General features: G+C 37.5%; 1 protein-coding gene and 1 non-coding gene across 2 annotated transcripts in view; both read left to right on the top strand.

Moving 5' to 3' along the window:
* KPNA3 (karyopherin subunit alpha 3) overlaps positions 1 to 22,074 on the top strand; it is a 95,739-nt gene extending 73,665 nt beyond the window's left edge. Inside the window, exons 10-17 of the mRNA XM_015098074.3 lie at positions 366 to 410; positions 11,817 to 11,948; positions 12,869 to 12,997; positions 16,174 to 16,278; positions 16,377 to 16,448; positions 16,685 to 16,847; positions 18,745 to 18,839; positions 19,507 to 22,074. Coding sequence (XP_014953560.1) covers positions 366 to 410; positions 11,817 to 11,948; positions 12,869 to 12,997; positions 16,174 to 16,278; positions 16,377 to 16,448; positions 16,685 to 16,847; positions 18,745 to 18,839; positions 19,507 to 19,605 — 840 coding nt within the window. The 3' untranslated portion in view covers positions 19,606 to 22,074. The remainder of the gene's footprint in view (positions 1 to 365; positions 411 to 11,816; positions 11,949 to 12,868; positions 12,998 to 16,173; positions 16,279 to 16,376; positions 16,449 to 16,684; positions 16,848 to 18,744; positions 18,840 to 19,506) is intronic.
* Positions 22,075 to 23,677: 1,603 nt separating this feature from the next.
* TRNAV-UAC (transfer RNA valine (anticodon UAC)) lies at positions 23,678 to 23,750 on the top strand. The gene has a single exon. It is a non-coding gene; the product is annotated as a tRNA-Val (tRNA).
* Positions 23,751 to 24,807: the final 1,057 nt, after the last annotated feature.

Raw genomic sequence — 24,807 nt, 5'->3', positions numbered from 1 at the left:
AGTGGGACAGTGAGATCAGTTTTAAGAATGGCTTTTTAAAAATAACTATATACTCGAATCTCCACTGTTTGCAGTAGACATATGTCATAAAGAAGGTTATTGAAAACAAATGTTTTTCCTTGAAGGTACATTAATCTCTGTCAGACTTACTTGACTATTTTAATTAAACATCTGAAATATTTTTTGGTGTTTCAGATTGAATTTATTGTATTTTAATTTTCCTAATAGAGATTGAAAAAACTCAATGTTGTTTTTCTTGCCCTCAAATAGTATTTACTGCTTTTTTAAAAAATCACAGTTAATCGTTTTTGCAAAGACATGTTTGTCCACTCTAGAGTTATTTATCATTTGTTTTCTTTCCTCAGATTTTGCCAGCATTATGTGTCCTCATATACCATACAGATATAAACGTAAGTAAAGCAGAATCTTAGTTTTGTCTTAATGAGACTGAAAGGGTTATTTTATCCTTATGCTTTTAGTAAATGTCACCATATATCTTAATAATTTGTCAAGCTTCCACAATGTATGTGGAAGAAATGTATGTTCTGTTTTCAGAAATAGGATTAAGGTTAAACTGAGTTTATATCTTAAATCATTCAGATAATAAAAATACTAACATTGGAGAAATTATCACATATGTAGTTAATTTAGTTATTTATATCATAATAGTATTTTTAAGTATCTATTTATAGAGTGGTAAGAGCTTTATAAAGCTCCTTCGTACTTTAAAAAATTTTTTTATTTGATTTTTGTAATTGGTAGTCTAGATATTATTATCCTCATTTTAAAGAATAAGAAACAGCCTCAGGGAAAGGTTAAGTGATTTATTCAAAGTAGCGGAGCTTATAAGGGTCAGTGTCCATATTTAAAACTGAGATCTTCTGATGACAGATCTTGTTTACTTCCTATGAAACTGTACTAACTCCTAGGCTATAACCTTTTGCGGTATAGTATTGAAGAATGTCAAGTATCGCTTTAAATGCAAAGGTATCTTTAGATTATTTGTTCATTATATGAGGTTTAGTTAAGCACTTACTGTATATATTCTGGCACAGTTTGTTTCAGGCACTCTGAGAATTCTGATTGTAGCAACACTGAATGCCAATTCTTCCCCAAAGTAAAACAATGGATAAATTTTAGACAATTCAGAACCGACTCTAATGTTCATCCAGCGTGAATTTGGCTTCTAATATTTCAATTAAGATCTCTTCCGATTTGTATTTGTGTTTTTGTGTATCTTTGTTTACACATAATATTTATGTGTGTGGGTGTCAGAATTATGTGTGATTTATCATTGAGATGAAGAAAATACATCTTTGTTAACATTTCTCAAGAAGCAATATATAGTTCCTATATAAGTACTGAACCACACATTTCCCTAGTTAATTTTAGGACTTTAAGTTCTTAGGAAGGAATCTTTTAAAGGTACCTAAAGTAACTTTTTATTTGTGAAGTGTTAGCCTGAACTGTCATAACAATTAAGTGAATCCTGTTTAGTTATATACTGTCCTGTTTTCAAAATGGGCATAAAAGTGACTTAGCAATAGACATAAGATAATAAATACCTTAGAAGAAAGGAGGAGGTATAATTATTTTTAAAAGTGTACTTGTTATTACTGCTAAACTTAGTCCAAGCTTTCTGAAAGCCAGAATTAACAGGAAAATAACCAAGATATCTGGTCCCATCACTTCATGGGAAATAGATGGAGAAACACTGGAAACAGTGTCAGACTTTATTTTTGGGGGGCTCGAAAATCACTGCAGATGGTGATTGCAGCCATGAAATTAAAAGACGCTTACTCCTTGGAAGAAAAGTTATGACCAACCTAGATGTCAGCATTAGCAGCAGGTAAAAAGAGTGAACGAAATGGGCTTTTGTCAGTTGCTTGCTGTACTAAATCTATTTCTGTAATCTCCTTTGATCTTACCAGCACCCTTATGAGATAAATTTTGTTCTCTTATTTTACTAGTAAGGAAATTGAAACTCAGTAAAGTAAAATAACCTAACTAAGGGTCATACGATAAATAAAAGCCATGGCTGAAAATTAAAGCCGAGTCAAGGCCTATACTGTTTTGTACCATGATCACATAATGTTACAATATGTGTGCAGACAAATAAGAAAAGAAAACAGAGAAATCACCAAAACACTAGAATTATCAAAGCACCTGGCAACCGGAAAGCTTCACTGAGAAAGTAACATTTGAAATAAGCATTATAAGAAGGATGGTGGTGGAACTGTTGTTAGAGGTGAAAAAAGATGATTATGTTAATAGCATTTATTAAGGGTTTCAAGTGTGCCAGGCACTGTTTTTTAGCACTTTTGCATATATTAACTCATTTATTCCTTAGGAAAATCGTGTGATTGGTTACTGAAATTGTCTTCATGTTACAAATACGGTAAAAAAAAAAAAAAAAAAAGGCCAGCTAACTAATTTGTGTGTAGTCGTACAACTAGGATGAGAAGGATTTTGTCAAGTTGAAAAAGTTGTTTCAGGTACCAGAGGAACTATGTTAAGAATTCAAGAGAATACAGGAGGATGTGGAGAATCCAGGTGGTTAATAAACCGAAACGTTTGCTGGGGAGTTAAATTACAGGGGTTTGTATCCTGTGTTAAGGAGTTTGGACTTCTCTTGTAATCAGTGCAGAGTCACTAAGACTTCGCAATATGAACATATCACTCCTCTATTTGAAAATCTTAGTGACTCTGCACTGATTACAAGAGAAGTCCAAACTCCTTAACACAGGATACAAACCCCTGTAATTTAACTCCCCAGCAAATAATCCAGAGCCAGACGTCTTGGAATGTGAAGTCAAGTGGGCCTTAGAAAGCATCACTACGAACAAAGCTAGTGGAGGTGATGGAATTCCAGTGGAGCTGTTTCGAATCCTGAAAGATGATGCTGTGAAAGTGCTGCACTCAATATGCCAGCACATTTGGAAACTCAGCAGTGGCCACAGGACTGGGAAAGGTCAGTTTTCATTCCAATTCCAAAGAAAGGCAATGCCAAAGAATGCTCAAACTACCACACAATTGCACTCATCTCACATGCTAGTAAAGTAATGCCCAAAATTCTTCAAGCCAGGCTTCAGCAATACGTGAACTGTGAACTCCCTGATGGTCAAGCTGGTTTTAGAAAAGGCAGAGGAACCAGAGATCAAATTGCCAACATCCGCTGGATCATGGAAAAAGCAAGAGAGTTCCAGAAAAACATCTATTTCTGCTTTATTGACTATGCCAAAACCTTTGACTGTGTGGATCACAATGAACTGTGGAAAATTCTGAAAGAGATGGGAATACCAGACCACCTCACCTGCCTCTTGAGAAATCTGTATGCAGGTCAGGAAGCAACAGTTAGAACTGGACAGGGAACAACAGACTGGTTCCAAATAGGAAAAGGATTACGTCAAGGCTGTATATTGTCACCCTGCTTATTTAACTTCTATGCAGAGTACATCATGAGAAACGCTGGACTGGAAGAAACACAAGCTGGAATCAAGATTGCCGGGAGGAATATCAATAACCTCAGATAATGCAGATGACACCACCCTTATGGCAGAAAGTGAAGAGGAACTCAGAAGCCTCTTGATGAAAGTGAAAGAAGAGAGTGAAAAAGTTGGCTTAAAGCTCAACATTCAGAAAACGAACATCATGGCATCCGGTCCCATCACTTCTTGGGAAATGGATGGGGAAACAGTGGAAACAGTGTCAGACTTTATTTTTGGGGGCTCCAAAATCACTTCAGTTGGTGACTGCAGCCATGAAATTAAAAGACGCTTACTCCTTGGAAGAAAAGCTATGACCAACCTAGGTAGTATATTCAAAAGCAGAGACATTACTTTGCCAACTAAGGTCCGTCTAGTCAAGGCTATGCTTTTTCCTGTGGTCATGTATGGATGTGAGAGTTGGACTGTGAAGAAGGCTGAGCACCGAAGAATTGATGCTTTTGAACTGTGGTGTTGGAGAAGACTCTTGAGAGTCCCTTGGACTGCAAGGAGATCCAACCAGTCCATTCTGAAGGAGATCAACCCTGGGATTTCTTTGGAAGGAATGATGCTAAAGCTGAAACTCCAGTACTTTGGCCATCTCATGGGAAGAGTTGACTCATTGGAAAAGACTCTGATGCTGGGAGGGATTGGGGCCAGGAGGCGAAGGGGACGACAGAGGATGAGATGGCTGGATGGCATCATGGACTAGATGGACGTGAGTTGAGTGAACTCCGGGAGTTGGTGATGGACAGGGAGGCCTGGCGTGCTGCAGTTCACGGGGTTGCAAAGAGTCGGACACGACTGAGCGACTGAACTGAACTGATGTTCATATTGGAGAAGGAAATGGCAACCCACTCCAGTACTCTTACCTGGAAAATCCCATGGATGGGGGAGCCTGGTGGGCTGCCGTCTGTGGGGTCGCACAGAGTCGGACACGACTGAAGTGACTTAGCAGCAGCATGTTCACGTCTGTTATAGTCAGATAATTTGAAAGAGGTAAGGAGGATCTGGAATAGGGCAAGTTTGAACATAACCTGGCCTTTTTTGCTATCATAGTAGGTTTGAGGAACTTGATGAGGGTATCAACCCAAAGAAGTAATGGGTAGGAAGATAAAGTGAGTAGAACCTCAAGAGGAAAGAATCAAAGAGGAGAAGTGAAAAAGTAAAAGAATAGCATTAAAGTAAAGACGTCATTTATGAGACAGTCATTTGTGAGACTGCTGGAGAGGCTTTGTTGGGGTGTAGAGAGAACTAGCTTATGGACATTAATATGCTTAAATGACATTAGAAAAACTCTGTACTGACTCAGAACTAAAGAAGAAATCTGGACTGATCCAGGTCAATCTGTGTTCATTTTCTTTCTAGTTATTGTTCTTAAAGTCAACGTGCAGTTGCAGTGATTCTGTAGCATTTGGTTTTCATGTCCTTTTTGAAGTTACTCACCCGTGGTTTGATATGCCCAGACAGTTTTGAGTGTTACCTAACATTTGATACAAATCTACCTTGCTTTGCTGCTGGTACAAATGAAATCAGTCAGTTGTGGCAGATTGGTTTTATGCTGAGACTTGATGGGTAGTGACACCTGATGATATGTCAGGGGTCCCCGAGACCACCTTCAAGTTCAGTGATTTGCTGGAAGGAATCACTGAAAAGCTTCTATACTCATGCTTACAATTTATAGCAAAAGAATACAGATTTGTTTAGGGAAACCTGTCTTTTCCCTCCTGTGTAGGTGAAAACCCCATCTCTTCCCTGTGGGTCTCTCTCCTATGTGTCTTCTTTACTGCACACACAGAACACTTCACTTCTCATACTTCTGGTCACCAGATGTTTTGCAGTAGGGATTTGGAGGAGGTTCCCCACAACACCAAGTGAGTATCTGCAATACACTGGGTATCCTACAATTTAATTCAGTTCTAGCACTAACCAGAGATAGAGTCAGATCTCACAGGTCAAGGACTCAGTCCCACATGGTGGCCACCTCTTCCCCTAACCCACAGGCACACTTCACTTGCCAGTCACAAAGTCAGACCGGTGCTTCTGACCAACCAGCTTTAAACTGGAGGTTTAATGAATAGAACCAAGACCCCCTCCTCGGGTTCTATTAATTTGCTAAAGCAGTTCAAAGAACTTAGGTAAACAGTTATATTTACTAGTTTGTTAAAGGATGAACCTCTGTACAGTCATCAAAAACAAGACCAGAAGCTGACTGTGGCTTAGATCATTAGCTCCTTATTGCAAAATTCAGACTTAATTTGAAGAAAGTAGGGAAAACCTCTATACCATTCAGGTATGGCCTAAATCAGACCCCTTATGATTATACAGTGGAAGTGGCAAATAGATTTAAGGGATTAGATCTGATAGAGTGCCTGAAGAACTGTGGACAGAGGTTTATAATATTGTACAGGAGATGGTGATCAAAACCATTCCCAAGAAAAAGAAATGCAATGAAGCAAAATGATCATCTGAGGAGGCCTTACAAATAGCTGAGAAAAGAGAAGCAAAAGGCAAAGGAGAAGGGGCAAGATATACCCAGTTGAATGTAGAGTTCCAAAGACTAGCAAAGAGAGATAAGAAAGCTTTCTTAAGTGAACAAAGCAAAGAAATAAGAGGAAAACAATAGAATGGGAAAGACTAGAGATATCTTCAAGAAAATTGGAGATAGCAAGGGAACATTTCATGCAAAGATGGGAATGATAAAGGACAGAAACAGCAAGGACCTAATAGAAGCAGAAGAGATTAAAAAGAGGTGGCAAGAATACATAGAACTGTACAAAAAAGGTCTTTAAAAATAATTAAAATACTTCAGGATTGCTGAAGACTTCATTGGCACATGATTAATCTGATTACTAGCTGAAAGGGAAAGAGTATAGTCATTGACTGTTAGTGACTGTAAAAGCATTTAACCATAGAAATCTAGAAAATTGGGGGGTAAAAAAAAGAATATTAGATGGAGGAGCTGTAGAATAGCAGAAGCAGTTCAGATGGGAAAAGGCAATGAAAGGTACAATTACAAATATTAAAGCAGCTGTTAGCCTGCTTACATAGGTGAGGAAAGCAAACTACTGAAAACAAAAGAAACTTGAATAGTCTTATAATCTTGCGTGTGAATTCAAATTTTTAAAGCATTTTAAAAATGAGATTTTCATTGAAGGTCCAGTATATTATCAAAAAGAAAAAGGGCGACTAGAAGAGTCTGTGGAGAAGGCAATGGCACCCCACTCCAGTACTCTTGCCTGGAAAATCCCATGGACAGAAGAGCCTGGAAGGTTGCAGTCCACAGGGTCGCTGAGGGTTGGACACAACTGAGCGACCACTTCACTTTTCACTTTCACACATTGGAGAAGGAGATGGCAACCCACTCCAGTGTTCTTGCCTGGAGAATCCCAGGGACGGGGGAGCCTGGTGGGCTGCCGTCTGTGGGGTCGCACAGAGTCGGACACGACTGAAGCGACTTAGCAGCCGCAGCAGCAGTAGAAGAGTCTGCAGTTTCAGGGGACCTGAGACCTAGCTGTAACTTACTTTCTCCCACTAGCCTCTAAATGTTGTCATGAGATTCCACCAAAAACCTTGAATTGATGTCAGCTTAGAAACCTTAAATATTTCATTTTTCTAATCTACTGTGTATTAGGAAAAAAAAAAAAAGATTTTCTGCTAATAGAAGGGGGCTATAATGGAGGGGGCAAAGTTAGATTTCATTTAGCAACGTCCTAAAACATCACAGGCCAAGGCAATCAGTATTGTTATGCACAGTATTCAATTTTGTGGCTAAGGTTTATTCAAACATCCTGCTTGGGATAGGCAGTTAGTCCATTTCTTGAATTTTGCAAATATGAATAATGTAGCAGGGATTAATCTTGTGTATTTTCATATTGCTGGAGGTGTATTTCAGGGTAAATTCCTAGAATCAGGAAAGCTAGATCAGAGTGAATGCACTGTAATTTTTGTTACACACTACCAAATACCCTGCATAAGGGCGCTTCCGTTTGCATTCTCAGCAGAAATACATAAAAGTGACTTTCTCCTTAGCCTTGCCCACGGAATGTACTGTCACATTTTAAATTTTTGTCAGTCTGTGAGAAACTGTATTTCATTTTTGGTATGTGTTTCACTTTTTGTAAGTGAAGTTGAACTTGACTTTGTTGAAGAGCCATTTTTGCATCTTTTCAGATAGCCTGTTTATCTTTTATTGCTCATTTTTTTATCAAATTTTTGGTCCCTTTTTCTTAGCTTATAAGAGCTCTTTATGTTTTAAGGAAGTTAGCTCTTTACTTTTGATATATATTTCAAAAATTTTCCTAATTTGTCCTTTGTCTTTGATATATTTTGCCATGCAGATTTTTTTCTTTTTATATAGTCAAATTTATCAGCCATTCCTTTTGTTGATTTAGTTTCCTCAGTTACAGATGTTTTATCATGTTAAGGAAATGTCCATAAAATCCCATTTTGAGTGTTGACCTCAGAAATGAGTGTTGGAGTTTTTCAGTGTCTATGAAGATGATTATATGATTTTCTGTTTAAATCTATTAATATGACATAGATAGATGTTCCTAAAATTGAATCATCCTTGCATTCCTTGAGTAATTCCACTTGATTATATTATTTTCTTAAGGTAATATGGGCTCCTGTTCACTGATATTTTATTCATAATTTTTATATCACTATTTACCTGTATGATATTGGTCCACAGCTTTTTTAATGGTGTCTTCATTAGGTATTAATATTATATTTTTACCACATTTAAAAAACATTATTCTTCATTTATTTTCTGTGCTCAGCCTGGGGTCGGTCTGTCTGATCTTTGCAGATTTGGTAGCTTTTCCCATTGAAGCCTTTTGGGTCTGGATACTTTGTGGGATTAGTTCCTTGATAATGTTCTCTGGCTATTGAAATGGGCTTAAGTTCTCTTGTCTCTGCTGCGGTCAGTTTTTTGTAAGCTGTTGTCCTAGAAAATTATTCATTTCTTCTCAGTCTTCAACTCTGCTTGCATGTAAGTATGCAGAATAATTGTAAGATTTTTTTGAGGGGTTTAATTTACTGTTTCAAGGTTCATTTTCTTCATCATTTCTTATTTTGTACATTTGTGCTCCCTCCACCACTTTCTCTAATTAAGTTAACAAGAACTTTTCAAAGTTTTTTCAAAGAATCAGGCTTCCAGGTTTTTAATTAGATCTGTGGTTTTTCCTGTTCTTTACTTCATTTCTTTCTACTTTTGTATTTGTTGTTTCTTTTGCTTTCTTTTGGTTTACTCCGTTCTTTTTCTAGCTTTTTATTTGGAATCGATTTTCATTCTTTTTAAGTTCTGTCGTATACTTTTTAAGGCTGTGAACTTGCCTTTGAACACTGCTTTACATAAATCCCATAGCTTCTGATACATGGTATTTTCATTATAATAGTCTAGAAAGTTTTTTGTATTTTTTAATCTAAGAGTCAGACTCTTAAATTTCCATACTGTATTTCATATTTATTAATATCCAATTTTATTGCCTTGTAATAGTTTTATAGTATTTCTGATTTATGTAATTGATGTTTACTTTGGACCTAATTTTTTTGTGCCCCATCTGCATGTTATAATATCTATTATCAAGGTTTGAATTTCAGTATATATTTATAAAATCTGTATCCTCATTTTTTTGTCTACTTGACCTCATACTGACAACAGTGTGTAAAAAATCTTTCATCAGTATATTTTTATTTTTTCTTGAATCTTTTTAGTTTCTCCTTTATAGTGATATTTATAGGGTTATTTGGCAAACAGATGTCTTTAACAGTTATATCTTCATTGTAAATTGTGGAATTTTTAGCTTTATAAAGCAGCCTTCTTTATTCTTTGTAATGATTTGAAGAATGAATTATACTGGTCGGCTTGCAGTCTCAGCTTTCTTATAATTTACTTGGTGTGCCTTTGCTTGTCCCTTTATTTTTAGCCTTTCTGAATAACTTAGGTGTGTCTCTTGTATACAGTATAGAATTGGGTTTTGTTTTAGGATCCAATTTGAAAATCTTTTTCTTGTTACAGGTGAGTTAAGCCTGTTCATGTTTGGTTTCAACTCTGTCCTGTTACTTTGAGTTACAATTTCTGTGGTTTATTTTCCACTTAGTGTTCTTCTCTCTTTTAAAAATTTCTTTTGGTATTTAGGAATGTTTGTTTTTCTTACAGTGTTACCTTTATACTTAAACCTTTTATAATGCCTTTTTTTAAATTTTAACTGTCTGGTTTGACAGGTTTCAGTGGTATTTTTTGACTCCTGTCTTTACCCATAGAATAAGTGACTAGCTTATTCTAGTTTCACTTTTCTCTCACCTCATTCTCCCATTTTTGAATATAGGTTTGTGTCTTTTGCCTAATTTGGGAAGTTTTCTGTCATTATTTCTTCAGCTACTTTTTCAGCTTCACCTCTTTCTGAAACTCTACTGACATAAATGTAACATCTTTTGTTATTCATCTTACAAGTTCCTAAAGCTCTCTTCATTCTTTGCCATCTTCCCCTTTCCCCCCACCCCCACCCCATGGATGATTTATATTGATCTGTCTTTGAGTTAGTTGATTTCTTTTCTCTTTCCCTTTTACTTCCAATGAGTTTTAAATTTTGATTATTGAGTTTGTTAATTTTAAAATCCATTTGATTCTTCCTTATGTCTCCTTTTTATTTGCTGAGATTTTCTATATTTTGTTTCAGCAATTTTCACAATTGCTTGGTGAAGAATTTTTATGACAGTTACTTTGAAACTCTTGTCAGATAGTTCCAACATCTGCCTCATTCAGTATTGGCGTCTGTTGACCACCTTTTCCCTTTGCAGTTTAGATGATCCTGGTTCTTGATATGATGAGTTATTTTCAGCTGTAGCCCACGTTTTGGGTGTTGTTATAGACTCTGATTTCTATTTAAATCTTGCTACCTGTTAATGCTAGACTGAGGAGTAGACGAGCTCTGCTCCACACAGCATCTGCTCACACCCTCCAGTAAGGAGACCTTCCTTGTGGGGTAGGATGGTAGACGGATGCAACTCTCGGGCATACCTTCTGTCCTCTCATTTTTGAAGTTGCAATATTTCTATTTTTCTAAAACATATATCTTTTCAAAAGTATTCTTCCACTCTTATCTTCCCATTTGTGTTCATCTTTGATCTACAATGAAATATTTCTTCACTTATCTCTTAGTTGAAAGAAGCTCATCCTCTGGTAAGGGTGTCAGCAGATTTTTCTGTAAAGAACTGATAGTAAATATTATAGGCTTTTTTGAGCCACATGGTCTCTGTCCCACTAATGCAGAGTAGCAAAGGATATGTTACTGTAAGCTCTTCACTCCCCTCTCCTCTTCTCTGAAGTCTCACATAAGCTTAAGGCAGGAGGTCCAGACAAAGGATAGAATTCAGTTTTTTCTCTTCTTACAGGTATTTTGACATTTGTAGCATTCTCAGACTCCTAGTAATGTTGAAGGTGTGGGCTATGTGTGGTTTTACCTGCCCTTATTAAATAGTACACTTTTTTGAAGGATACATGGAGAGATTTGAATTGAGACGGCAGTATTTATTTTAGAGAAACAAATGTCTTATAGTAGGAAACAACTCTGGATTTCACATGAGATCAGACCTGTGCTTACATTCCTCTGTCAAGACACCAAGGAAAACTGCTTATAAGCTCTCTGACTTTGAATGAGTCAACAAACCTGAGCCGGGTTTTTGTTTATTATTTGCAAAGTTAGAGGGGTGTAGTGTATGGTTTATACTGTGTGCTATTCTGCTGGAACATTTTTCAAGAGATTTGCAAATAATTAACTTTTTTCCCCTAAAGTTAAAATGCCAAGTCATTTGTCTGTTTAATAGTCTGAAAAATTACATTGTTAAACATGTTTGAAAACTACAAACATGGATAAATGATCTTTCGGGCCTTTCTAGACTTGAAGCAGCGTGGCATACTGGTTTCATTCTGTATATAAAGTATTTCCTTATGATTATTGGGTATTCAGTGTATGGGAGCAGGAAGAATTCCTTTTCTGCCTATCTTTAAGTTTGTCTACTTAATACATAGATGTGGAAGTTGGGGTAGAAGTTGGCCCGGACTTCTGTGTCTCATTTTTGTGAAGAGTGACCTGAGATAGCCATTGAGAGAGTTTTACCTTGTATCAGCTTAGCAGATATTTTTGCTGCCAAGCTAAAACAAAATTTAATTACTTTTTATGTCACCATCTCCTAAGTGTGTTATGTATCTTAAGCATTCAAACAAATATATATATATATTTTTCAAACAAATATATATATATATATATTTTTTTTTTTTTTTTCAAACAAATATATTGAGTGGCCATTCTTTTTTATTTCCTGCAGATTCTCGTGGACACTGTTTGGGCACTGTCATACCTGACAGATGGAGGTAATGAGCAGATACAGATGGTTATTGATTCAGGGGTTGTGCCGTTCCTTGTGCCCCTTCTGAGCCACCAGGAAGTGAAAGTTCAAGTAAGTATTAAGCATTTTTCTTACTTGTATAAAATTTGTACTTGCTATAACCAGTAAACTTACACAACCAGGCTTCAGTTCTATCTGTATGCACATTTCTTCAGTATTTCTTCTGCTATTTTACTGAGTCTGATTTTGTTGATTTCTAAATCTTTATCTCATCCAGATTCTTTGCTGAGTTTCAGACTCATGTAGCTAATTGTCTTTGAGTCCTTAGACATAATTGCCAAGAACCTCCTTCAATAATACTCTATTATTATTTCAAGCAGGCAAAAATGAACATACCGTCTTCTCCCACAAACCCACTCCTCCTCATATATCCCCTATTAATGGACAGCATAGTCCAAGCTAGGAACCTTGGTATTTCTCCTCTTATCTCTGCTGTATTTCAAAACCCTGTTAGTCCTTACTATATAGCTTTCACATCTGTCTTCTCCTTGTATGTAGAGCCACTCATTTAGTTCAAGGTTTATTTTCTCTTCTCTGGATAACTGCATTTCTTTCTCTTTCTCTCTCTCTCTGATTTCTCATCACATCACTGATAGATCTGTTCATCCCACTTCTGCCCAAATGACTTTAGATAGAAATCTGTACCCATTCCAGGCCTTTATTAAAATCTTTCTGTGGTGCCAGTTTACTAATAGATAAAAATAGCTATGAAAAAAATGGACCTTTACATTTTATTTTAATCTTTTCTCCAACAGTTTTTCACATAATTTTTCCTGTATAATTCCAGTTTTCACAAGACTGTTGTTCAAAATTCAGAATTGCTTCTCAGTTCTATAAAATGCTTTGTGTAAGCATGCAGTAAGTTTCAATCAATTCACCGCTTGCATTTTTACATTTTCTCAGGATTATAAAAAACATAGAATCAGATTCATCATAAACAAATTTATAGAAAATATTTTATCCCCACCCAGACAGCAGCACTCAGAGCGGTTGGCAACATAGTGACAGGCACAGATGAACAGACCCAGGTTGTTCTCAACTGCGATGTCCTGTCACACTTCCCAAACCTCTTATCACACCCAAAAGAGAAGATAAATAAGGTAAGGCATATAACAGCCCCGTCAATGCACTTCTTTCTCTTTGTAGATCTCATTTTTAACTACCTTCTTGTTTCGATTACTTTTCGTTTGTGATTCTCTTCAAACACTCTGGTTAATTTCAGATCACCTCTGCAGTTCTTTTCTTTCAGTTCTTAATTGCCTGCTATAAGTGCTGCCATGATCATCACAGAATAAAATTAGTTTCCTTTTAACCAGTGTTTTTATTTCAATATATTGAGCAGTAGCAGTGATCAACAAATTAGTAGCCACTAGGTGGAAAGAACATGTGAAATTTTCCATTGGGTGGCTGTTATCTTTTTTTTTTGCTGGTGTTTTTTAATAAACAAATAGATCATAATTTAATCTTCCTACAGAATTAGATTGAATGTAAAACTACAGTGCCTAAATTAAAGGATCATTAAAATTGTTTTCTGTTTGGTTTTTGTTTTTTTAATATTTTAAGCTTACGATATAAACTTACTGTTAAACATGTGCTGAAGTACTTTAGTCTTCTTGTCTAGCTTATTTCACAATGCATGTTTTCAACATTCATCCATGTTGGAGTTTGTATCAAAACTTCATTCCCTTTTATTGCTGAATAGATAGATACTGCATTGTACCTATATACCGTATTTTGTTTATACGTTCATTTGTGGATGTACACCTTTGGATTGTTTCTGCCTTTTGGCTCTTGTGAATAATAATACTGCTGTGAACATTGGTTTCCGTCCTTGCTTTCAGTTCCTTTGGGTGTATATCTTTATGAGTAGAATTGTCCAGTCATATGGTAATTGCATGTTGAGCTTGTTGAAGAACCGTCAAGCTCCTTTCCATAGCAGTTGCACTGTTTTGCATTCCTGTAAGCAGTGTTATGAAGGTTCTAGTCTTGTTTTATATAGGTATTATCTGTTTATTTATTTGACTGTGCCAGGTCTTAGTTGCAGCAGGTGGGATCTTCAGTCTTCATTAGAGCATGCGGGATTGTTCATTGTGGCATGTGAAATCTGGTTCCCTGATCAGGGATCAAATCCAGGCCCCCTGCATTGGGAGGGCAGGGAGTCTTAGCCCCTGGACCACGAGGAAAGTCCCTCCAATTCCTTTTTTAAATTATTATTGTAGCCATCCTAGTACTGTGAAGGTAGGGTCTGCTTGTTTCGATTTGCATGTAGTGTATTACAGTTTTATCTGCCTGAAATGCCACCATCCTCAGACTAACAAAACTGCTTATTTCTTCTTTGTCGTAACTATATTTATATAGTTCCTTGACTAAAATTTGATAGTTGGATTTTTACAGAAAAGTGTGTTGTCAGAAATCAGATTTTGTAGGTGCTTTTGTTCCAGTGAGCTTCTCTGGTGGCTAAGGTGATAAAGAGTCTGTCTCCGATACAGAAGACCTGGGTTTGATCCCTGGGTCGAGAAGATCCCCTGAAGAAGGGATCTTCTGAAGAATGGCTACCCACTCCAGGATTCTGGAGAATCCCATGGACAGAGGAGCCTGGTGGGCTACAGTCCATGGGATCGCAGAGTTGGACACGACTGAGCAACTAACACTTTCACTTTCAATTTGTTCCAATGAAGGGAAAGAAACCAGAGTCTTTTAAACTCTAGGCAAATATATGTGATTTTTACAGCTGAATGTATTAGTATTCTGTGACTGGAAGCAAGGCTAAGAAGTGAGGAAACTGGACAGGAGTAGGTCGAGAGGCTCTGGCCTGGGATCTGGTATGCTCTGAGTGAAGGTATCATGGGGGAAGGGAAGAGGGTTTCTATGGATAGCTATCTCCTCAGCTTCAGCAAGGAGGTAGTTGCTGGCAGAAGTTTTCCACCTTGAGTGTTTGTGTTATTTGCATGTTGGTTACATCATAGTTCTTTGGAGGTGTAAGTTACCAACTTGTTTTTCCCCCCCCCTCAACCTTTAGTTTGAAAATTTTCAAATGTGCAAGAAATTTGCAAAAATAATATAGTGAAACACCCTTTTACTCTAAAACACCAGTTAATCAGTTATTCATATCTCACCACAATTGGATGGCAAAAAAGTGTACAGTCTTTTTATTTATTTATTATTTAGGCCATGTGCCAGGCCTTGTGGGATCTGAGTTCCCTGACCAGGGATTGAACCAGGCTGTGGTGATGAAAGTGCTAAATTGTAATCACTAGGCCAGTGGGGGCTTTCCTGTTATCTTTCAGTTGTAGAGGAGGAGGAAGATAGTACTTTAACACTAAACTTAGAAATAAACCTGTTTGTTCATGACATAAATCCTCTAAGGTTACAGTAAAATTTGTCATATAGATCATTCTTAGACTAGTTAGAGACTTAAGTTCTAATATATTTTACAAATAAGTATTTTTACAATAAAGCAATTCATCTTTCTTAGAAGTAGTTTTAACCAAGTATTAGGAAATTCTGTCTTCTATTTATTTCTTTCATTTGTGTTTTAGAGCAGGGGTCCCCAACCTCTGGGCCAAGGGCTAGTACCAGTCCCTGGCCTGTTCGGATTTGGGGCTGCACAGCAGGAGGTGAGCAGTGGGCAAGCGAGCAAATCTGCATCTGTATTATAGCTGCTCCCCATTGCTTTCCTTAGTGTCTGAGCTCCGCCTCCTATCAGAAGAGTAGCGGCATTAGGTTCTTGGAGCTTGTACCCAGCTGTGAACTGTGCCTGCGAGAGATCTGGGATGTGAACGCCTTATGAGAATTTATTGCCTATTGATCTGAGGTGGTGGTGCTCAGTAAATATAGTGCCCTTGAATCATCCTAGTTGCCACCCCTGTCTGTGGGAAAGTTGTCTTCTACAAAACTGGTGCCAAAAAAGTTGGGGACCACTATTAAGAGGGAAGCTCATGCAGCAAAAATGTAAGGTCCTTGCATAAAGATTTTTTGTCTGTTTTGTTCACTGCCATGTCACCACTGTCTAAAACAGTGCTTAGGGTATAGTCCTAAGCATCTGTATTATTGAAGGTTATGCTAGGTTAATGGGCCAAGATATTATGCTTAAAAGTTTCCTAATAGGTTTACAATGGAAGATACTGTATTGCCTAATCACTTTTAGATGCGTTTGCCTTATTGTAACTGAGCTGATTTTGTTATTGTATATGTAAATCACATTAAAATAAGAGCATAAGCACATTAAAGATACAATTTTTCAAATAAAGGTGCCCTGTATTTTATTTAATTATAGGAAGCAGTGTGGTTCCTTTCCAACATTACAGCAGGCAACCAGCAACAAGTTCAAGCTGTAATAGATGCTGGATTAATTCCTATGATTATTCATCAGCTTGCCAAGGTCAGTCATTGTTATGAGTTTGTCATGTCTGTTAATATGTTATAATCAAGACTTTTTGAGCAAAAAATTCATTTCAGCTTTTCTTTTTAAATCTTCAGGGGGACTTTGGAACACAAAAGGAAGCTGCTTGGGCTATTAGCAACTTGACGATAAGTGGCAGAAAAGATCAGGTGAGTCTGGAAAAAAAAATGTTATGATTGTTAATATTGGGAAGTACAAACTTGACGATAAGTGGCAGAAAAGATCAGGTGAGTCTGGAAAAAAAAATGTTATGATTGTTAATATTGGGAAGTACACACTGTCTTGTGTTTAGGAGTTTTTGATTGTTTATAAGCCCTGTACTGTATTCCTTTGGAGGAAGAGGTAATTATATGAATAAGAGTATCTCTTCTCTTTTGTTCTCTAGGTTGAGTACCTTGTACAGCAGAATGTAATACCACCATTCTGTAATTTATTGTCAGTAAAAGATTCTCAAGTTGTTCAGGTGGTTCTAGATGGTCTGAAAAACATTCTGATAATGGCTGGTGATGAAGCAAGCACAATAGCTGAAATAATAGAAGAATGTGGAGGTAAGAGGGTTGATTAAAGAAAAACAGTTGAGCTGTGGAGCTCTGAAACATTAGTTCCTTTAAAGACAGTTAATTTGAAAGAAAAGTGCTAGGATACATTGCTATTAATATCATCTGAGGATGTTGCTCTTCTTTATTTGCTATGTTAGTAATCCAGGAAGATTTTCCAGAAAACAGCTGATTGTGAAAGTCACTCCATAACTTTCTTAGAGTTTTACAGTGCTTTTTAGGAAACACAATTACTCCTCTTGAAGTCATGTTGCATAAGATTAAGTGAAAACAAATGTGATAACATCACTGAATATTCAGACAGAAAGTGTTTTCTTAATAACAAGAAGAAAATATCCTAGAGATGTTACGGAGTCTTGTCCATGGTCAGAGAAGTAGTTTGTGGTAGAAGCATAATTAAAAGCCAGATGTTCATACTGTGCTACTATTAATTCACTATTCATTTTGTTTTTAAGATGTCTTATTAATGCATACATATAGAATTTAGAAAGCTGGTAACGACAATGCTATATGCAAGGCAGCAAAAGAGACACAGATGTAAAGAACAGACTTGGACTCTGTGGGAGAAGGCGAGGGTGGGATTATTTGAGAGACTAGCATTGAAACATGTATATTACCATATGTGAAAACAGATGACCAGTGCAAATTCGATGCATGAAACAGGACACTCAAAGCTGGTGCCCTGGGAGAACCCAGAGGGGTGGAGTGGGGAGGGAGGTGGGAGGGGGGTTTCAGGATTGGGGGACACATGTACCCACGGCTGATTCATGTCAATATATAACCAGCACAGTGTTGTAAAGTAATTATCCTCCAGTTAAATAAATTAATTTTTAAAAATTAATTCAAAATTAAAATAGGAATAAATAAAATAATGGAACTAATTTTTTTTAAAAAGATGTTTTACTTTTTAAATAATTTGAAACAAGCATTGTATTCTGATTCAGAACAATTTAACCCAGAAAGTTTGAGCTATAGAATTGTTACTCCAGCTTTTTATCAGTATAGTTGCTTCTGTCTATGAGACAAATACTTATAATTAGGGTACATATTTACTTAGCATTTAATGATTTTTATAAAGCACTCTATATCCATTATCTTTGATACCCATTTTCCCATTTTTCTGGTTTGGATGTTACTATAGAAAAAAGTTGAATTTTTTTCTATAGTAACTTAGATTTGTTACTATATAAAAAATTTTTAAAAGTTATTTTGAAACTACTTCAAAATAACTTAGCTAAAAAGACATTCAAGGAAGAATAGTATCAAAGATTTAATAGAGTTGCATCTGACATATGCAGTAAATATTTGGGGAATATAAATAAAGGCATTCTACAGTTAACTATTCTGAAAAAAAATTCCCAAATTGATATGGCTATATAGGAGATAAGCACCCTATTTCTTTCTTTCTTTTTTTTTAAGAAATCACTTCTGAATTTAAAGTTTTACCTTCTATTTATGTCAATCTTTGAGTAACATTTGGAAAACGAAAAGATAAAAAAATTATCGTATGCACCAGTATGATTATACTAAAGGAATCTTAGGCTGGGGGAGATCTTGATCCTAGTCTTGCCACTCACTTGCCATGTAACCTGAAACAAACCCCTTTATATCTGCGCCACACTCCCTCATCTGTCAAATGGAGTGTTTAGGTGATTTTTAAACTGCCTGCCTCAGGGAACAGGGTACCTCAAGGGCCTCCAAAGAGGAAGAAATTAGTGGGGTGCTGGTTCTCTAAACAGAACAACTCAGGATTTTATCTGTTTTTTTAGATAAATGATCATCTTTGGAGGGTGGTAGGGAGAGTGTTTTTAGTTCTTTAGGATGTTTCATGATTAAATGAGCACAGTTTCTTTATTAGTGTGTACTTAATTATTTTAATTATTATCAGGTTTGGAGAAAATTGAAGTTTTACAGCAACATGAAAATGAAGACATATATAAATTAGCATTTGAAATCATAGATCAGTATTTCTCTGGTGATGATGTAAGTATATATTAAAGTATAGTGTGTCTGCATGTACATTAAAATCTATACGTAAAGTAAGTTTACTAAGAATTAATTTTCCGTAACTAAATTGATACTGTATTCCTGTTACCTTTGCTTTTGTAATTTGTTAAATGGGAGGAAACAGTAATTATAGAAATGATGTATGTTCAGATCGGTAAATCTACAGATACAGGGACTTAAGAACGGGGCAGTTTTTAAATGTCCAGTTTTAAATCGCTGACTCTCTCTATTTCTGTCTGCACTGGGCCTTTGTTGCTATGCAGGCTCCTCCCTAGCAGTGGTGCGTGGGCTTCTCTTGCGGTGGCTTCTCTGGCTGCAGAGCGCAGGGCTTGGGGCACATGGGCTTCAGGAAATGGCGCTCCTGGTCTCTACAGCACAGGCTCGGTAGCTGTGGCACACGGGCTCAGTTGCTACACAGAGGTGGGATCTTCCCACATCAGGGATAGAACCCATGTCCCCTGCATTGGCGGGCAGTTGGTGTCTTTCCCGTTGAGCCCACAGGGAGGCCCTATGATTTTCTTAAAATATTCTTAGGTATTAAAAACACACACAAAATTCTTTTCCTAAGAAGTAAATCAACTCTGCTTACACTGTAATGTATAGTATCTTAACATAATGAAAATTCTTTTTCTTCTTCTTGTAGATTGATGAAGATCCTAGCCTCATTCCCGAAGCAACACAAGGAGGTACTTACAACTTTGATCCAACGGCCAACCTTCAAACAAAAGAATTCAATTTTTAAATTCAGTTGAGTGCAGCATCTATCCCACATTGAATACGAAGCACCACCAGATGGCTACCAAAATGACAAGAGCAACAGCAACTACCGAAGGCTCCAGAACATACATGCCTCTTTGTTTTGATGCTTCTAAAGCAAGCCGTGTCTCAGTCACTTTGCAGTTGCCAAAAGTCACTATCCACACGGACTGTAAATGCATATGCATGATTTCCTAAACTGGTTTAGAATTCTCCTTAACAGTCTTGACTGCCCTGTTTTCCCCCGTTCCCTGGTGCCACACGCTGACATCTGCAATCTCCAGTTTAGAATATTCCGTAGTGGTGGCATGTCAGCTGCCCACTTGATACTCCTTTGGAAAATGGTGCGCTGTGGATCAAGACACTTTGGTATGACACACACACGCGTTGGAAGACTTTAAAGAGGTGCAGTCTGATCTGAGCCTCCATCATTGTCCTCCACAAACATATTTTCATACTCTTTATGTGGAAGAATAGATTTTAAAAGTACAAGCCAAATGATTTTCATTGGTGGAACTGACAAACAAAAAGTAACTTAAAAAAAAAGAAACTTGGTTATTGATTAAACAGATAAGTTTTAAAAAACTGTGCTTCATCTACCAGTAATTGATGTGTTTATTATCTGCCTCAGAAGCCAGGGTTGGAGGAAGGACTTTAGCTATGGATGGTAACGCTTTCGCCATTATACCTAATTTTTGAGAACAGCAAGCCCTATTTGACCACTCACTCCAGCCTGTGTGTTCCTGCTGTTTTGAAGTAATCAAATGCTGTGCATGGTATTTTACCTGAGCTGCAACCTGTTACGGACTTGAACTTCTGTTTAAGTTGAAAGCAAGAATCCCTGACCATAAAGAAAAATAAATAAATAAAACCAAAAAACACAAAGGTCTAAAGTACCCATTGGTGATATTAAAAAAGAAAATCTTGCTTTCAGCTTTCAGGAGTTAATATTTTTCGTTTTAAATTGATAATTGGATATGGTTGATTTATATTGGGTTTAAACTGTGGAGCTTTCATGTTTACTGTAATTTAGTCTTAAAATATTTTTTACTTAGTAACCAGTGCTTTTGATAATGTGGTTGGCAACAAACCAGCAACTATCTAGAAGTGTCATAAGACTTCATTCTTTGAGTATTGGGAAGTTCATTCAGATCCTACTCTAAAAGCATATTCACATATAAAAAGATTCAGACAAGGATCTGCCTAGAGGAATAATCTGCAGTTATTTAACATAAACCTGATTTGCAGTGATCTTCAAGTAATTCTGAAAAATCTGGTATTACTGTGTAAAGTCACTGCTTTTGGTAAATTGTCCGACCCAGTTATTAATGAAAGAATATGGATTTGAAATTTCTTAAACTGAACAGTTTGTGCTGTCACAGGAATGGTTTTGTTGCTATTGTTTACTGGGTATAATTTCCCAACGCGTTGATGTGAAGGGATAGGAAATCTAAACTAATTTAGTTATCCAATGGGAGGGGGGTGTATTTACTGTGATGAAGATGAGATACATGCCGTCAGAGCTTTGTGAATCAGCGGGGGTGTTTTCACTGATAAACAACACATAGCAGGTGTGCATTCATTACAAATATGTGTATCTGCCAAGGTGGAGCCACTTTAAAGAGTGAGTTTTGTCTTGTATCTAAAGTGGATACAAGCGTATGTTTAAAATGCAAGATTTTTACTTGCTAGAGAATCTGTTTTAATATAGTGGTTTGGCCTCTGATTATTTATAGGTTTTATAAATTTTAGAATCAATTTCTCTTTAAGGTGGCTCAGACTTTTCAACTCTTGTGCACATAAAATTGAGTTGAAGTTCATTGTGCCTTTTTTTCTTTATCCAAATTTTGAGTTAAAGCTTCATATGGTAACTGCATCCTGTTCAGACACCATGGTCTAAATTTTTGAAACTGTGTGGTGTTCACTAAAAGTAGGAATAATAAAGTCAAAGCTAATCAAGGTCACAAACTTCGGTGAAACCCTTAAAGTCCAAATCTTCTTGATATTGTGAATTATACCCCTTCCAGTTTACTTCCTTCTGGACTCCCCATAGTTACTGACAGTTACCTTTTAAATTTTGCACACATGGAGACTGAATTGGGCCTCTACTGTGCCGACTCCTATTTCCTGTGTGTTTTAAGTGCAAACTAACATAAGTGAACATTAGCATCAAGTAGTGCAGACGTCCGTGTGCATTGGCTTGATCCAGTTTGTTGTGACCTATCGGTTTGGAATTGGAATTGCACCATTTCGTAGACAAAGGAAACTAAGTATATTGCTGCACTTTTACGTTTTCAAAACAGTGTTGAAAATTTGCATTGTTTTTATTTTTTTTAAACTCAGTTAAAAAAGACTAAAACGTTCTTTCAAAAGAGGCATCTAAATGTGTTCCTAATTTTGTATATGGGCTTAGGTTTTGTAACCAATAAAAAAGCTGCTATCAAATATGATAAAACATCGAAGAACTTATTTTTGAAAGTATCTGAATTTCCTAGTTTTGTTTTCTATGTGGTTAAGTGGAATTATTTTCCAAATATTAGCCCCAATGAAGGTGAATCATGAATTAACTCTTTCACTGTATTTTAATATCTCCTTTCCACTAGAGCAAACTAGGATGACCAGTAACAATGCTAGGTTCAAGAATATCGTGTAACCTAAGAAGTAGCAAAATCTACACTGATTTCCTAAGCTGCTGTAGATGGTGACGGAAACAATAGAAACTTCTTGTTGCACAGGCTTGAGGCTAGCAGGCAGGGTGGTGGCTGGGACTTGCTCTCTGGAGGGAAGGATTTTCATCACTTCCTGCTTCTGGTAGTCCTCAGCTGGTAGCTGCATCTCTCTAGTCTCTGCCTTCATTAGCACATCAGTTCTCTGTGTGTCTCTGCTTTAAATACCGTAACTCATAGAAAGCCATTTCAGACGATTGTGTAATTGTGACTTTCATGAAACAAAAGCTGAAACTTTACTTAAGGCTTGTCTAATCCTTGAAAACCAGAACTTTGCAAGATAGTAATTGAAGTAAACCTAACAGTTTTAACCTGTTAGATGGAGGTTGTGGCTATAAATGAAATCTTGGATTATTTAAAAGAACCTTCTCCAGGGGATCTTCCTGACCCAGGAATCCATCCGGGTCTCCTGCATTGCAGGCGAATTCTTTACCATCTGAGCCATCAGGGAAACTTCCCTGGTAGAGAATCCCTCTGTTACTTCCCAATAAACTCAATTTTACTGGCTGCTGGCATAACCTTTAACTCTGTGCTCATTAATGGGTTGACTTGGGATCTTTTTCAGTTTTTCTCAGCATCAGAGTCTTTTCCAATGAGTCAGGTCTTTGCATCAGGTGGCCAGAGTATTGGAGTTTCGGCTGCAGCATCTGTCCTTCTGATGAATATTCAGGATTGATTTCCTTTATTGATTGACTGGTTTGATCTCCTTGTAGTCCAAAGGACTCAAGAGTCTTCTCCAGAAGCACAGTTCAAAAGCATCAATTCTTTGGTGCTCAGCCTCAGCCTTCTTTATGGTCTAACTCTCACATCCATACATGACTACTAGAAAAACCATAGCTTTGACTATATGGACCTTTGTAGGCAAAGTAACATCTCTGCTTTTTAATACACTGCCTAGATTTGTCATAGCTTTTCTTCTAAGGAACAAGCATCTTTTAATTTCATGGCTGCAGTCACCGTCTGCAGTGATTTTGGAGCCCAGGAAAATAAAGTGTCACTGCTTCCATTTTTTTCCCCATCTATTTGCTATGAAGTGATAGGAATGGATGCCGTGATCTTAGTTTTTTGAATGTGGAGTTTCAAGCCAGCTTTTTCACCGTCCTCTGTGATTCTTATCACGGGGCTCTTTAGCTCCTCTTCACTTTATGCCATAGAGTGGTATCATCTGCATATCACATTGTTGATATTTCTCCCGGTAGTTGTGATTCCAGCTTGTGAGTCATCCAGCCTGGCATGTCATGTGATGCACTCTGTTTACCCATGAAATCCCTCAGCTAACTTTAACGTGTATCAGGGTTTCTCAAACCCTTCAGTATTGACATTTTAGGGAATTCCCTGGTGGTCCAGTGGTTAGGACTCTGCACTTACACTGCCGAGGGACCAGGTGCGATCCCTGGTCAGGAAACAAAGATCACGCAGGCCTTGAGGTGTGGCCCAAAAAAAAAGGAGAAAAATGGACATTTTAGGCTGGGTAGTGTTTGATTGTGGGAGGCTGTCCTGTGTATTGTAGGGTGTTTAGTTGCATCATTAGGCTCTGCCCACGAGACTTTGTAGCATCTCTGCGCTTCCCAGTCAGGACAGCGAAAAATGTCTCAAGACACAGCTACGTGTTTCCTGGGGGCCAGAACTGCCCCATGCGTGAACGATTGGCCTAAATCAATTCAGCTAGGAAACTTCTCCACTCAAATGAGACAGCCTAAATCATGCCTTCTGTTCTATGAACAGTGCCAGGTCTTCCACCGTCCACCCCCAGAAACAGAAGATAAAAAGAGGAAACCCCCTCCCCACCCCTGCCAAAAAAAAAAAAAAGTGCCTTTTCTTCATTCTCAGTTTTGGGAGAAATCAGCTTAGCACATTTCCCAGATCCCATGTGAGGACTCCTGGCAGTCCTGAGCCTATCTACTGCGAAGGGTTTAGGAGGAATGGGCACGTGGAGTGGTTGCTCTCACATGCATCCTGTGGCTAAAAGAAGTTGTGTGTGCACGCACCACTAGGGAAGCCCAGTTCACCCAGTTGCATCCAATTCTTTGCCATACTGTGGACTGCAGGCCACCAGGCTCCTTTGTCCATGGGATTTCCCAGGCAAGATTACTGGAGTGGGTTGCCATTTTCTCCTCCAGGGTATCTTCCCAAGCCAGGGGTCGAAACAGCATGCCCTGTGTCTCCTGCATTGAAGGTGGATTCTTTACCGCTGAGCTACCAGGACAGCCCTAAAGGTTGTGTGAAGCAACCAGATGTGTGGACTGCCCTTTGTTTTCTCGACACTTCCCTGTAGCAATGTGTGTGAAACACTTCTGGTTGAAGAGCTTGAAGTTTTCTGGGAGAGCTGGGGTTGGAGCAGAGAAATCCCTAGCATAGTTTGTAAAGCATTATGAGAGATTGGCCTCATCAGGATACTTCACAGGTTTATTAAAAATGATTAAAAGTAGGGGATCTATGGCTGTTCTATAAAGTATGTGTTC

This window comes from Ovis aries, chromosome 10 (genome assembly GCF_016772045.2).
Source record: "Ovis aries strain OAR_USU_Benz2616 breed Rambouillet chromosome 10, ARS-UI_Ramb_v3.0, whole genome shotgun sequence".
NCBI lineage: Eukaryota > Metazoa > Chordata > Mammalia > Artiodactyla > Bovidae > Ovis > Ovis aries.
Note: the sequence above shows the minus strand (reverse complement) of the source record. Positions and strands in the feature narration are given on the sequence as shown.